The 14,974-nt window shown below is 43.8% G+C and overlaps 1 gene segment (V, D, J or C); it reads left to right on the forward strand.

Annotated features, from left to right (window-relative positions):
* Positions 1–6,699: 6,699 nt before the first annotated feature.
* On the forward strand, positions 6,700–12,195 carry LOC110258698 (putative non-functional immunoglobulin kappa variable 6D-41). The segment is given in 2 exon segments: positions 6,700–6,736; positions 11,924–12,195. Coding segments are annotated over 2 exon segments (309 nt in total).
* The last annotated feature ends 2,779 nt before the right edge of the window (positions 12,196–14,974 follow it).

Raw genomic sequence — 14,974 nt, forward strand, 5'->3', positions numbered from 1 at the left:
CGGCAGTGTGTCCAGGACAAACCTGAAGTGTTCTCTCTCAAGTCACCTGCTTGAGCACCCCTCTGACACCAAACTCTAAGCTGATGAGGAGATGTTAGGGCCAGGGGGATGACTGCTGTGGGGACTGAGGTCCTTCCCATGGAGTTGGATTCTGCCTGCTGAATTTGTTTAGACCCAGTCCTCAAAGACCCAGCACTCTCCGAAGATTCACTGCCACTGAGACCAGATATATTGATAACTTGCTGGGTTTAAAATGAACAGATTACAGTGGGCAGTTCAATCACATAGCTGCTTAGTGTCCTACAAACAAGTCTGCTAGTGGTCCTTGACATTCTGGGAACTGATCATTTTGACAACGTATAGTGTGTGTTTGTTTCTTGAGCACGGCATGGTGTTTCAACACCAGCCTAGAAATCTATGAAGTGACTTTATATCCAAGCTTTTCAGCATGTACACACAGTACCCTTATCTAATCCAGCTGCAAGCAGCACCATGTGCTGTGCTGATTACATGACCCAAGTAGAGGAGTCACTCCTATTGCTACCTTAACTTGAGCAAGAGTCCTGTTGTGTTGTTGCCTGAGTCTCACAGATGTAGTCGACATCCAAAGTCTGATTCATGGGAGGCCGTAATATACACATTGGTGAAATGTATGTCTCATCAAACTGGGAAAACTACAGAGATACATGTAAAAGAATGAAATTTTAATGTTCTCTCTCATGATATAAAAATAAACTCTAAAGGACTGAAGATATTATCTCAAGTATCTTCTCTGACCACAATGCCATGAAATTAGAAATCAACCATGGGAAAAGCAAAGAGAAAAAACCTACTCCATGGAGACTCAACAACATGCTACTAAAAAACCAATGGGTCAATGAGGAAATCAAGAAGGAAATTAAAAACTATCTTGAAACAAATGATAATGAAGACACAACCTCTCAAAATCTATGGGATGCTGCGAAAGCAGTGCTCAGAGGGAAATTTATAGCAATCCAGGCCTTTCTCAAAAAAGAAGAAAGATCCCAAATTGACAACTTAACCCTCCACCTAAATGAATTAGAAAAAGAAGAACAAAGAAGTCCTAAAGTCAGCAGAAGGAAGGAAATTGTAAAGATCAAAGAAGAAATCAATAAAATAGAGACTCAAAAAACAATAGAGAAAATTAATAAAACCAAGAGCTGGTTCTTTGAAAAGGTGAACAAAATTGATAAACCCCTGGCCAGACTCACTAAAAAGAGGAGAGAAAGAACCCAAATCACCAAAATTATAAATGAAAAAGGAGAAATCACAACGGATACAGCAGAAATACAAAAAACCATAAGAGAATACTATGAACAACTATATGGCAATAAGTTTGACAATCTGGAAGAAATGGACAATTTTCTAGAATCTTACAGCCTGCCAAAACTGAATCAAGCAGAAACAGACCAACTGAACAGACCAATCACCAGAAATGAAATTGAAGAGGTCATAAAATCACTCCCTACAAATAAAAGCCCAGGACCAGATGGCTTCACAGGTGAATTTTATCAAACATATAAAGAGGAATTGGTGCCCATCCTCCTTAAACTCTTTCAAAAGGTTGAAGAAGAAGGAAAACTCCCAAAGACATTCTATGAGGCCACCATCACCCTCATTCCAAAACCAGGCAGAGATACCACCAAAAAAGAAAACTATCGCCCAATATCATTGATGAATATAGATGCAAAACTTCTCAACAAAATCTTAGCCAACCGAATCCAACAACATATCAAAAAAATTATACACCATGACCAGGTTGGGTTCATCCCAGGTTCACAAGGATGGTTCAACATACGCAAATCAATCAACATCATACACCACATTAACAAAAGAAAAGTCAAAAATCATATGATCATCTCAATAGATGCAGAAAAAGCATTTGACAAAGTTCAACATCCATTCATGATCAAGACCCTCGCCAAAGTGGGTATAGAGGGAACATTCCTGAATATAATCAAAGCCATTTATGATAAACCCACAGCAAATATAATCCTCAATGGGGAAAAACTGAAAGCCTTCTCACTCAAATCTGGAACAAGACAGGGATGCCCACTCTCACCACTGCTCTTCAACATCGTTTTGGAAGTCTTAGCCACAGCAATTAGACAAACAAAAGAAATAAAAGGCATCCATATAGGAAGAGAAGAGATCAAACTGTCACTGTATGCAGATGACATGATTCTATACCTAGAAAACCCTAAGGACTCAACCCCAAAACTCCTTGAACTGATTAATAAATTCAGCAAAGTGGCAGGATATAAGATTAACATTCAGAAGTCAGTTGCATTTCTGTATACCAGCAACGAAACATTAGAAAAGGAATACAAAAATACGATACCTTTTAAAATTGTACCTCACAAAATCAAATACCTCGGAATACACCTAACCAAAGAGGTAAAGGACCTATATGCCGAGAACTATAAAACCTTAATCAAAGAAATCAAAGAAGATGTAAAAAAATGGAAAGATATTCCATGCTCCTGGATTGGAAAAATCAATATTGTGAAAATGGCCATCCTACCCAAAGCAATCTACAGATTCAATGCAATCCCTATCAAATTACCCATGACATTGTTCACAGAACTAGAACAAACAATCCAAACATTTATATGGAACCACAAAAGACCCAGAATCGCCAAAGCAATCCTGAGAAACAAAAACCAAGCAGGAGGCATAACTCTCCCAGACTTCAAGAAATACTACAAAGCCACAGTCATCAAAACAGTGTGGTACTGGTATCAAAACAGACAGACAGACCAATGGAACAGAATAGAGAATCTGGAAATAAACCCTGACACCTATGGTCAATTAATCTTTGACAAGGGAGGCAAGAACATCAAATGGGAAAAGGAAAGTCTATTCAGCAAGCATTGCTGGGAAACCTGGACAGCTGTATGCAAAGCAATGAAACTAGAACACACCCTCACACCATGCACAAAAATAAACTCCAAATGGCTGAAAGACTTAAATATACGACAGGACACCATCAAACTCCTAGAAGAAAACATAGGCAAAACACTCTCTGACATCAACATCATGAATATTTTCTCAGGTCAGTCTCCCAAAGCAATAGAAATTAGAGCAAAAATAAACCCATGGGACCTCATCAAACTGAAACGCTGTTGCACAGCAAAGGAAACCAAAAAGAAACCAAAAAGGCAACTTACAGAATGGGAGAAAATAGTTTAAAATGATGCAACCGACAAGGGCTTAATCTCTAGAATATATAAACAACTTATACAACCCACCAGCAAAAAAACCAATCAATCAATGGAAAAATGGGCAAAAGACCTGAATAGACATTTCTCCAAGGAAGATATACAGATGGCCAACAAACACATGAAAAAATGCTCAACATCGCTGATTATAAGAGAAATGCAAATCAAAACTACCATGAGATACCACCTCACACCAGTCAGAATGGCCATCATTAATAAATCCACAAATAACAAGTGCTGGAGGGGCTGTGGAGAAAAGGGAACCCTCCTGCACTGTTGGTGGGAATGTAAACTGGTACAGCCACTATGGAGAACAGTTTGGAGATACCTTAGAAATCTATACATAGAACTTCCATATGACCCTGCAATCCCACTCTTGGGCATCTATCCGGACAAAGCTCTACTTAAAAGAGACACATGCACCTGCATGTTCATTGCAGCACTATTCACAATAGCCAGGACATGGAAACAATCCAAATGTCCATCGACAGAGGATTGGATTCGGAAGATGTGGTATATATACATGATGGAATACTACTCAGCCATAAAAAAGGATGACATCATGCCATTTGCAGCAACATGGATGGAACTAGAGAATCTCATACTGAGTGAAATGAGCCAGAAAGACAAAGACAAATACCATATGACATCACTTATAACTGGAATCTAATATCCAGCACAAATGAACATCTCCTCAGAAAAGAAAATCATGGACTTGGAGAAGAGACTTGTGGTTGCCTGATGGGAGGGGGAGGGAGTGGGAGGGATCGGGAGCTTGGGCTTATCAGTCACAACGTAGAATAGATTTACAAGGAGATCCCGCTGAATAGCATTGAGAACTATGTCTAGATACTCATGTTGCAACAGAAGAAATGGTGGGGGAAAAACTGTAATTGTAATGTATACATGTAAGGATAACCTGACCCCCTTGCTGTACAGTGGGAAAATAAAATTAAAAAAAAAAAAAAGAAAAAAAAAAAAAAAAAAAAGGACTGAAGATGAAAACGTAAGGCTGGATACTATGAAAGAAAAGGGAATGTCTAGTATTTTTGATTGTTGATTGACTCACTGATATATATACATATGGCCAGACTCATCTCACTGTGTATATCATATATGTTACATGCCTTGGATATCAATAAAGCTGTGTTCCCAACAGAATATGACCTGGGATGGATGTTACACTGTCAGATTAATTCTCACATAACGATTCAACCCTCATAGCCTAGACTAAATTGGCCACAGCATCAGACATCTTATAAATTACTATCTCACAAAACTGCCTTTAGATGGCAGACAAACACCACCATCCACAAAAGTCCTAGGCCTGACCTTGGAAATTCTGAGGAAGTAGGAGGGAAACCGTTCCGTTTCAACAGGGAGCCCCTGGGGGTGTAGGGGCTTGGGTGTGGTGAAGACACTTGAGAAGGAGCTGCAGTCATGGTGGGTGGTGGAGAAACCCTCTCTGGGTCCTGAGCTCTGGGGCTGGAAGCCGGACCTGTCCCCCCCACCCCCCGACATGCTGCGTCCACAGAGCCCATCTTTACACTTTCTGAGGAGTATCCATCTCAAGCAGCCACCTTTCCCCACCTGCTGAAGCTGACACTGTCATCTAGAAGATTAGAGACCTGATGTCATTGGCATCCTCAGGCCCTCTTAGGTCACCACCTCCTTGTAACGGTCCCTTTGGGGACTCTCCTTCACCCCACCTTAACTTCCCTGCACAGTGAAATTCAACATGTGGTAGAAGCTCTGGGCCATGGGCATAGCAGGACTTTCCCTTATGCTGAGGGTTCGGGACCCCAGCTCTGCCCTGTTTTGCATGGTACCCTGTGTGTGCTGGGTGCGTGGGCAATGGTGTGAAAGTTTTCCTTGAGCCCACACTCTGGACTCTTCCTCTACTCAGTGTGCTAATGCTAGTTAGTGGGACTATATACTAGTCACTCTTTAATGCAGTGTAAATTGAGGTCTCTGTTCATTAAAAAGAAAAATAAAAAAAAATAATAAATTTGGAGTCCCCATCGTGGTCCAGCGGAACAGAATCTGACTTGGAATCACTTCGATCCCTGGCCTCACTCAAGGGGTTGAGGATCTGGCATTGCCTTGAGCTGTGGCACAGACAGGCAGTTGTAAGTCCAACTGGACCACTAGCCTGGGAACCTCCATATGCTCTGTGTGCGGCCCTAAAAAACAAAACAAAAAATTAAAAAAAAATAATGTACAATGCATACACATGAAAAAAAACTGCAGTAAGATTTATCTAGACTTGCCTAGATAACCTCTGATCCAGGACAAGGACAAGATGGACATCGGGACCCCTGGGTGCAGACAGGTATTCCCACTGTGTGTGGGGATGCAGCTTCTCTTCTTTGAAGCCACACCATGAGGGTCTGAGGCTCCCTGGTCTGGTGACACTGACAGCAGGGCAGTTTCCTCTCCAGCCTCATGTCCCCTCCCTCCCTGGCCTCTCTGCAGCTCCACAGCAACTCCAGAGGCTGTGGTCTTGTCTTCACCCTGCTTTAGAGAGAATGGATCAGACTGGATTGGGGCTGATTTTAGTTTCTCCATATCCAATCTCCAAGTCCAGGGCCCTCCTCTGCAATGGGAGGAAGAAGCAGTGGTGGCTGGGGACATGACCAGCACTGGCCTCACTGGTCACCTGAAGGCCTCCCTCATCTCACTCCAGCTCCACACGTGGCACTGGGTCAGCAATGGCAGCACCCCCTCGAGGGGACATGCTCCTGCCACATCCCAGGCTGGGCTCCACTCCTGCCTGTGCAGGTGACCTGTCCACACCATGTGGGCTCCAGGCCAGGTGCCAGGTTTCTAACCTCACCTTCCTCCCCTGCTTGAGCCCCAACTCCCTGCCCCAAAGCCCTGAGAAGTGTCATCTCGTAAGAGATCTAGTGATGCAGGAAGATGCAGATGTGGGAAAAACATTCAGTTTAGGGAGACCCGGTGAGTGGTTGGTCTGAGGAGGATCAAAGAATGTATCTCAACCCTGACGTCAGAGAATCAGACCATAGAGGAAAATTCTCCAGGTACAAAATGCAGAGATATTGTCAAATTCCCTACAGCTTTCTGAAATATATCATCACTGACATTCCTGCTCTGAGATGGAAATGAGGCCAGAAAGACAAGGGTGAGCCTTGAATGGACGAAAACAAATCCTCTCCTGAGAGGACAGTGCGCTGAGTCCATCCTATGGTCTCCAGGGAGAAACGTGTTTTCTGCAAAACATGTGGGCTGCCTGCTCTGACCTGAGTCCCCAGGGCACAGCCCCTGAGCTGTCACTGAGACCAGCCAGCCCTGCAGCTGTGCCCAGCCCTCCCCTCCCCCTGATGATTTGCATGTTCCCAGAGCACAGCCCACCACCCTGGACACTTACTAAGAGTCTCGGCCCACCCTGGGCAGGAGGAAGTGGCAGTCAGAACCCAGCATGGACGTGAGGGCCCCCATGCCGCTCCTTGGCCTCCTGCTGCTCTGGCTCTCAGGTGAGGAGGGAGACCCTCAGAATGACTCCCACTGCTGACACCCTTCCACTCATCCCTGCTCACTGTGGGACACCTGAGTGTCTCTGTGTGTCTAGGACATGGGAGCATCCCCTCAGCTGCTGTGCTCAGTAACTCTGGGCTCTTCAAGGAAGTCCTCTGATAACAGGAATATGTGTTTTTTGTTTCCCCTCGCAGGTGCCAGGAGTGCCACCCAGCTGACCCAGTCTCCAGCCTCCCTGGCTGCATCTCTAGGAGACACAGTATCCATCACTTGCCAGGCCAGTCAGAGTGTTAGCAGTAATTTAGACTGGTATCAACAACAACCAAGGAAGGCTCCTAAACTCCTCATTTATAAGGCATCCACTTTGCAAAGTGGGGTCCCATCCCGGTTCAAGGGCAGTGGATCTGGCACAGATTACACCCTCACCATCAGTGGCCTGCAGGCTGAAGATGTTGCAACTTATTACTGTATGCAGCATAACAGTGCATCACCTACAGTGTTATAGGCCAGCACAAAAACCCCCCAGGGAAGCAAATGTGTGAGGCTGGGCTGCCCCAGCTGCTCCTGGTGCCTCCACCTGCCAAGAGCATTTCTCAGATCACCATTTGAAGGTCACTGCAAGGTTTTTGTCAAAGGGCCTGGCAACCTCCTAGACACCCTAACACTCTCTCTCCCTCCTCAGCCCCACAGCGCTGATGTGACAATGCCTCTCCTGACTTTATAAATTCTGAGATGATCCCAGATTACACCCGAGTCATCTGCATTGTGGCATCTCAGTTCATACAGCAGGTGAAGGTTTTGTTGAAGAATACTTTCCAAGAAACTCCAAGAAGGAGTTTCTTAATAGGTATTCATTTAGTTTTGGAATTTTAGGTTCCAATAACAATTCGGCAAGTGTACAGTGATTTCCCATAAATACCCTTCTCCACAGCCATGTGGCCTTCCTTGTTTTCTACACTTGACTCCTCCCCTCACAGTGGCACATGTCTCACACTTGATGAGCTGCACGGACTCACTGTTTTCACCCAAAGCCCATGGTTTACTTTCGGGATCACCTTTGAGGTCGTATATTCTACAGGTTTGAAAACATCTGCAATGACCTGCCTCCACCATCAGGGCATCACACAGAGCAGTTTCACTGCCCTAACATTCCTCTCTTCTCCTCCTGTGATCTTTCCCCACAAGCCCTGACCACCATTGATCATTTCACTGTCTCCATAGTTTTGTCTTTTCCAGAACATCATATACATGGGATCATACAGTAAGGAGACTTTTCAGGTGGCTTCTTTCACTCGGTAATGTGCATTTGAGTTTTCTCCTTGTCTTTTCATGGATGGTTAGACCATTGCTTTTCAGGGCCAACAGCATGCCATGGTCTAAATGGACCCCAGTTTATCCAATAACCTACTGAAGTTCATCCTTGTTTGCTTCCAAATTCCGGCAATTGTGAGTATTGCACTTTAAATACCATCGTGTACCAATTTCAGGTTAAAAATAACAAACTATTTTCACAAAGCATTATTGTAAAGCTTAACTAGAATGGTGCTTCATATTCAGGTATCGGTCAGGGAAAATCTTGAATTAAAAAAAAAACTTTTTGAGATGGGCTTATATATCCTTCTTTGTCCTGATCGTGGTTGTGGTTCACAGTTTTCCTTTCACTATATCTTTATCTGGTTTTTATATATGCTGATATAGAATTCATTAGGAAGTGTCCATTGGCTGCAAATTTCAAGGATGGAAATCTTATTAAGTATTATCTTAGTGCCCAATGTTATTAAACCACAAGCCAATAATAGAAAATAGCTTCCAAAATACAAACATTTGGAGATAAAATAATACATTTCAAATTTTCCAGTGGGTCAACGTGAAGACATAAGGGAAACAGAAAATGTTTTGAGATAAATAAAAATGGAAATATAACACCAAAATCTATGGGATACAATGAAACTAGTGCTGAAGAGAGAAACAGTTATGGCACAAAGGCCTCTTATATCAGAAGAAAAAACTAAAGTTAACCATCTAAGCTTCAACTTCAGGAAACTACAGAAAGAAGAGGAACTCAATCTGAAAAAGGGAAAAAAGGAAAAAGAAAATTAGAAGAGAAATTAATAAAATCACCAATAGGAAAGAGTAGATAAAACGAAGGAAACCGAGAAAAATAAACTGTTTGTGTTCCCCTATTTCTGCCCTTTTCTTCCTCCTTTTTTTATGAAGCCCTGAGGGTCTATGCTACATCATATACCTCCTCCCCACAGAACTTGTGCTAGCATTGCATGCGGGGCAGATCTGCTGGTGATGAATCCAGGGGTTTTTGTTTGTCTGTAAAAAGTCCTTGTTTTTCCTTCATTTTCAAAGTATGCTTCTGCTGGATATAGACATTAGGCTGGTGGTGCTTTTCTTTCAGCACCTCAAATATTTTCCTCTTCTCATTTATCTTTCCTGGTTTCTGAAGAGATATCCACTGTCATTCTGACCATTTTCCCTCTACGTAAGCTGTTACTCAAGGTTTTCTTCAGTTTGAATGTGCTAAACCAGATATGGAATATTTGGTATTTTCTTTGATGTTCCTTCTTCTTGGTCCTCCTGAATATGTGGATTGCTGTCGGTCACACATTTGGGAAACTGCTTAGTCATTATTGGCTCCAATATTCCTTCTTCGGTTTTCTCTCTTACCTGTCTTCCTGGCAGTGCCATTATTCATATATTACATCTTTTTATTTTATTTATGTATATTTTAGGCCACACCCATAGCATGTGGATGTTGCTCGAGCCAGGGGTTGGAACCACACCACAATAGCAACCCAGGCCACTGTAGTGACAATGCCAGATCCTTAACCTGTTGCACCAAAAGAGAACTCCAATTACATCATTTTTGAATGCTCCCACTGCTCTTGGATATTCTGTTTCTTTTCTTATATTTTTTATCTTCTCTTTTCACTTGAGAAAGTTTCTATTGCATATCTTAGTAAGTCTTTCCTTGGCTCTGCCAAGTCTACTCTTTAGTCTATCCAAGGCATTCATGATTCCCTTTTCATAAATCATTTCTATTCTCTTTAGGGAACTTACTTTAGCCATATTGTTAAGGCAGGCATACCACCAACAAATTCACCTTCCCCTGAGAAATTCATAATACTCACTTTTTTCTAAAGGATATTTTCACAGAATATAGAATTCCAAATTGATGGTTATTTCTTTGGCAAAGGAAAGCATCACTTCTTTCTGACCTCCATGCTTTGAATAAGACATCCTCTGTCAGTCAGAAAATGTCCCCCCATGGTGAAAGAGTCATTTCTCTTATACCATTTTAAGATATTTTTTTCTCTGTAAATATTAGTACACACTTTGACTATGCTATGCCGTGGTTATACCCTGTTCGTGGTTACTTAGTTTGTCTTCTGCCAAATGTGGAGGACATTTTTTGAAATATTTTCATTTGACTACTTTTTCAACACCATATATTCTCCTCCCTCCAGGATTCAAGGGCCACAAATATCAGTTTCTTGTTATGGTCTGAGATATCCCATCCACCTGATAACTTGCTGGGCCTAAAATTACTAGATTGTAATGGGCAACTCAAGCACACAGCTACTTCATGTCCATGAACATGTCTAGAGAGAGTCCACGACATTCTGGAAGCTGAATTTTTTTTTTTGTCTTTTTAGGGCCACACCCGCACCATATGGAGGTTCCCAGTCTAGGGGTTCAGTTGGAGTTGTAGCCGCCGGCCTATGCCCGAGCCATAGCCATGCAGGATCCGAGCTGCACCTGCAACCTATACCACAGCTCACAGCAACACTGGATCCTTAACCCACTGAGCAAGGCCAGGGGTCAAACCCGGCAACCTCATGGTTCCTAGTCAGATTCATTTCTGCTGTGCCACAATAGGAACTCCTTTTTTATGTCTTTTTAAGATGGCACATGCAGCATATGGAAGTTCCCAGGCTAGAGGGTTGAATTGGAGCTAGAGCTGCTAATCTACACTACAACCACAGCAACACACAATAGGAGCCATGTCTGTGATCTACACAGCAATGCCCGATCCTTAACCCACTGAGTGAGACCAGGGATTGAACCTGCTTCCTCATGGATCCTAGTCAGATTCATTTCTGCAATTTCTTGCCCATCAAGCCTTATTAATGTGACATCAGATATCCAGGATTGAATAGTATGACACACTGTGGAATGTCCAGACAAATATAGTTTCTTCGGCTTCCATTGTGATGGACAGCAAGAGACTTAACACTGTCCTGTGCTAAGACTGAGGTTGTGAGCTGCTTTTCAGTCTAGTCCAGAGGACTGCATTAGTCTGTGTGATTTCACTCTGCCACTCAGTTCTGCTTATGCTCAAGAATGCACAAAACTTTTCAAAATAATGGATGCGTCAGTTGTGAAGGTGACTAAACTCCAGTGCTCTGCAGTACAACATAGAGCCTAGAGTTAACACCACGTGATGAACTTAAAGATTAAGAGCATAGATTTTAGTATTATTGCTGAAAAAGTAAAAAAAAATTAAAAATCCTAACAACGACAAGAAAAAATCCCCAATGGAATATAATGGATATTTTGAAGGGGAACATTCTGTCTAATCCTCAGATTGTGGTGATTATTTCATAAGTGGATGCATGTGTCAAAAAAATATGAAATTGTATACACTGCATATGTACAGTTAATTATATATCAATAAAGGTATTATTAAAAAAAAAAAAACCTCACCATGCCTTAACTCAGCAACAGAGGGAGACAAAACACACTCAGAGAAGGGACAGGGTGCATGATCTATGGGCAAATGAATAGAGTATTTAAATGAGATGAAACATCCCTAATTTGCATATATATTTACTGTGATGTCTCATGTGACCCTGCCTCTCAGAATTTTATCAGAAGGTCTTTATCTTGAGATGTGCCATGAGGAACATAGACAAGCTGAAAGCAGCAAGATGCCTTTTCCATTCCAGCTCCGCTGGCTTCTGCTCCTCTCGGCTCCAGTGGGATTGTTTGGACAAGAGTGAGGGCATCTTTCACTGGATGATTTCTTCATTAGAGAGCTTTCACCACATGGATATAGGTTACTCAGTCTGATTTTTTAAAAATATAAAGCATATTTTTTCCCCTACCTAACTAGGTCTTGGTGACTTGCACGTATATATAGTTATGTTCTGCTAACATCTCACTTGTGGTTCCAGCCTCCAGTGGGGCCACCGTGCTGACCCAGTCTCCAGCCTTCCTGTCTAAGACTCCAGGGGAGAAAGCCACCATCACCTGCCAGGCCAGCCAGGGGCTTAGCAGCAAGTTACACTGGTACCAGCAGAAACCCAACCAGGCTCTGAAGCTCCTTGTAACCTCTGTTTCCCAGACCATGTCAAGGATCCCATCCCACTTCAGGGGCAGTGGATCTGGGACAGATTTCACCCTCACCATCAGGGGCCTGGAAGCTGAAGATGCTGCAACTTATTAGTGTTGGCAGAGGAATAGTCACCCTCACACTGTGCTAAAACCTGGAACAAAAACTTGTTCAGCCTGAGTGAACCGAAAAACTGGAGGATCTGATCCTCACAGGTGCAGCTGGGGCAATGACCTAGCCAGGGGCCCTCAGTCTGCCCCCTGCCCCACCCACGCTGCAGAGCTGACCCCCAGCAGGCTCTGTCTCATATCTTTTTATCTTCTTTCTCCACATTAATTTGGCACATTAGGGGAAAAATTTGGAAGATAATTCTCTTATTCTGTTGATTTGCCTTTGTAAACTCATTCCAAGTTCATAAAATTGTGGATTTTATTTCTTTAGGGGCTATCGTTACTCATTTAGGTCCAGAGAGAATTAAATGGGGAAGAGCATGAAATAACCTTGGACTCGGGTGTGGGTTATCATGGGCTCAAAGGCGGAGGGAATTGAACCCACGGCAGAAACAGCCACTGAAGCCTGAACATTTGTAAAGTCAGACATTTGCACTTCACCAGTGGAGCATTTTGACTGAAAATACAGAAGGCACTGGCTAGGTATCTCTGCACCTAAGAGAACTGCTCTCTCAGTAACAGGACTGTGGACTTGTGGCCTGAGCTTGGAAAGCAGGCTCTCCCAGAGAGAAGGCTTAGCTGGCACAAGGGAAGGAATCTGAGTCCTGGGTTGCTGTCTTGGGAACACCCCAGGGCTCCTGAGTTTGGGGAGTTGAAATCAAGAATTCTCAGGATTCCCACTTGGAATCCCTTCTCCAAAGATTGCCTCTCCCCTGGAGAGAGGGCGGGGCCACGTGTCACTGCTGTTAGGATGCCCCACCAGGCCATCTCAGGTCTATTCTTCACTCCTGCAAGGACCCTGCCAGGGAGGGAGGTCTACCCTTCTCCCCAAGAACCCCAGTGCCCCACAAGGTTTAGACTGAGCTGATTTTCTCATGTCTCTCTTTTCTAAATTATGACCAACGTTGGTGAACTGCCTCCTCAATTTTGGATGCTGAGGAGTACCAAAATTTAAATGGTGGAGAATCTGTGTTTTCAGGGGGGCAAGCCCTCTCTCACAGGGGTAGTGAACATAGTGGAGATCAGGGAAGGGACAAAGTTAATTCTTTAATCAGGAGTTCCCATTATATCTCAGCAGTAGTGAACCCGACTAGGATCCATGAGGATGTGAGCCCAATCCCTGGCCTTGCTTAGAGGGCTAAGGATCTGGCGTTGCTGCGAGCAGTGGCATAGGTCACAGAAATGGCTCAGATCTTGCATTCCTATGGCTGTGGTGTAGGCTGGCACCTGTAGCTCTGAATTGACCCCTAGGCTGGAAATTACATATGTCGCAAATGCTGCCCTGAAAAAATATATATATATTTTTAAGTTTTTTGAAAAGTAAAAAAGCATATTTAAAAAAATGAAATTCTTTAATTGAATAAATGTGAGATATATATGTGTATGTATTTATGTATGTGAAGGTACATACAATGGAATAGAATCAGCCATGTGAAAGGGGGAAAACCTGCCCTTTGTAACAACAGGGATGGACCGTGAGCACATTATGCTCAGCACATAAGTTAAATGGAGGAAGACAAGTACAGTGTGCTGTCACTCAGATGTGGAATCTAAAACAGTTACATGATGGAGTTCCCATTGTGGTTGGGCATTTAACAAGCCATGAGCCTTGGTGTAGGTCGCAGACATGGCTTGGATCCAAGTTGCTGTGGCTGTAGCATTGGCTTGTGGCGACAGCTCCAATCTGACCCCTAGCCTGGGAAGCTCCATATGCCATGGGTGTAGCCCTCAAAAGACAATAAATAAATAAATAAATAAATAAATAAAAAGTAAATAGAATGGTTATGCTTGTAAGAGAGGGATGATCAATGAGGAGTTTTCACCAGTGTGTACGCATGTGTGCAAACCCAACCCACACACTTTCCTCTGGCCTCCTGCAGGGCTGGTGCTCTGAGAGCAGGGAGCTCACTTCCATCACAGGCAACACAACCCCCGCCCCCGGACTGCCCACCTTTTCCCACCCCACCTGGACCAGCAGCACTAGGTCCAGAGCTGGTTTTCTGCTTCCCAATAGCGGCTCAGCCACAGAGAAGACCCCTGAGTCTGTCTGTCTGTCTGCAGTTTGATGCTGCCTGTCTCTGCTCCAAGGCTCTGACACATGCAAGGGCTGTTCCCTGGAGATCAGTGAGGCTCAGTGAACTGTCCCCTCTGTGACCCCTCAGGGCCACACTGAACACGTCCCACCCTCTCATCACATCAGGCTCCATGTTTCTATTTGAATGCTTCTCGACATGCTGATTCCTTTCCTTGGTCATTAAAGATGCTTTGGTAGAATCAGCAGAAGTCACAACCTCCAGTGAGGAAAGAATATTCCATTTCCTAATGTTGCTGAAATTCCTCAGGATTCTACATGCCGCAGGAGAGGGACTGTTCAGCGCTGTTCTTTGTCCAGGTCTCTGGTGCTCTGCCACATGCAGGGCGATCCCAGGCCTGTGTCCTGTCCCTGGGGACCCAGGACTTCCTTCCCTGCTCTGCTCTGCTCACCCTTCATGGTAACTGGCAAGATGCTCCTCAGGAGGCTGCGAGCCAACAGACACGCACACAGACACACAGACAGAAAGAAGGGGCCCAGGTTAAATTGGCCAGACAAGAGTGTTCCATGCAGGTACCAGGAGGACACTGAGGGAGCTTCCTGAAATGCCAGGAGGTCTTCTCAAAGCTACTCCCATGGTCACCTCTGGATCCTGTCCGTGGAATCCTAGAGTGACACACTTGTCCCAAAG

This window comes from Sus scrofa, chromosome 3 (genome assembly GCF_054392235.1).
Source record: "Sus scrofa isolate SSC_HxYL_T2T_F1_AM1 chromosome 3, Sscrofa_HxYL_maternal_Yorkshire_Landrace_v2.0, whole genome shotgun sequence".
Classification (NCBI taxonomy): domain Eukaryota; kingdom Metazoa; phylum Chordata; class Mammalia; order Artiodactyla; family Suidae; genus Sus; species Sus scrofa.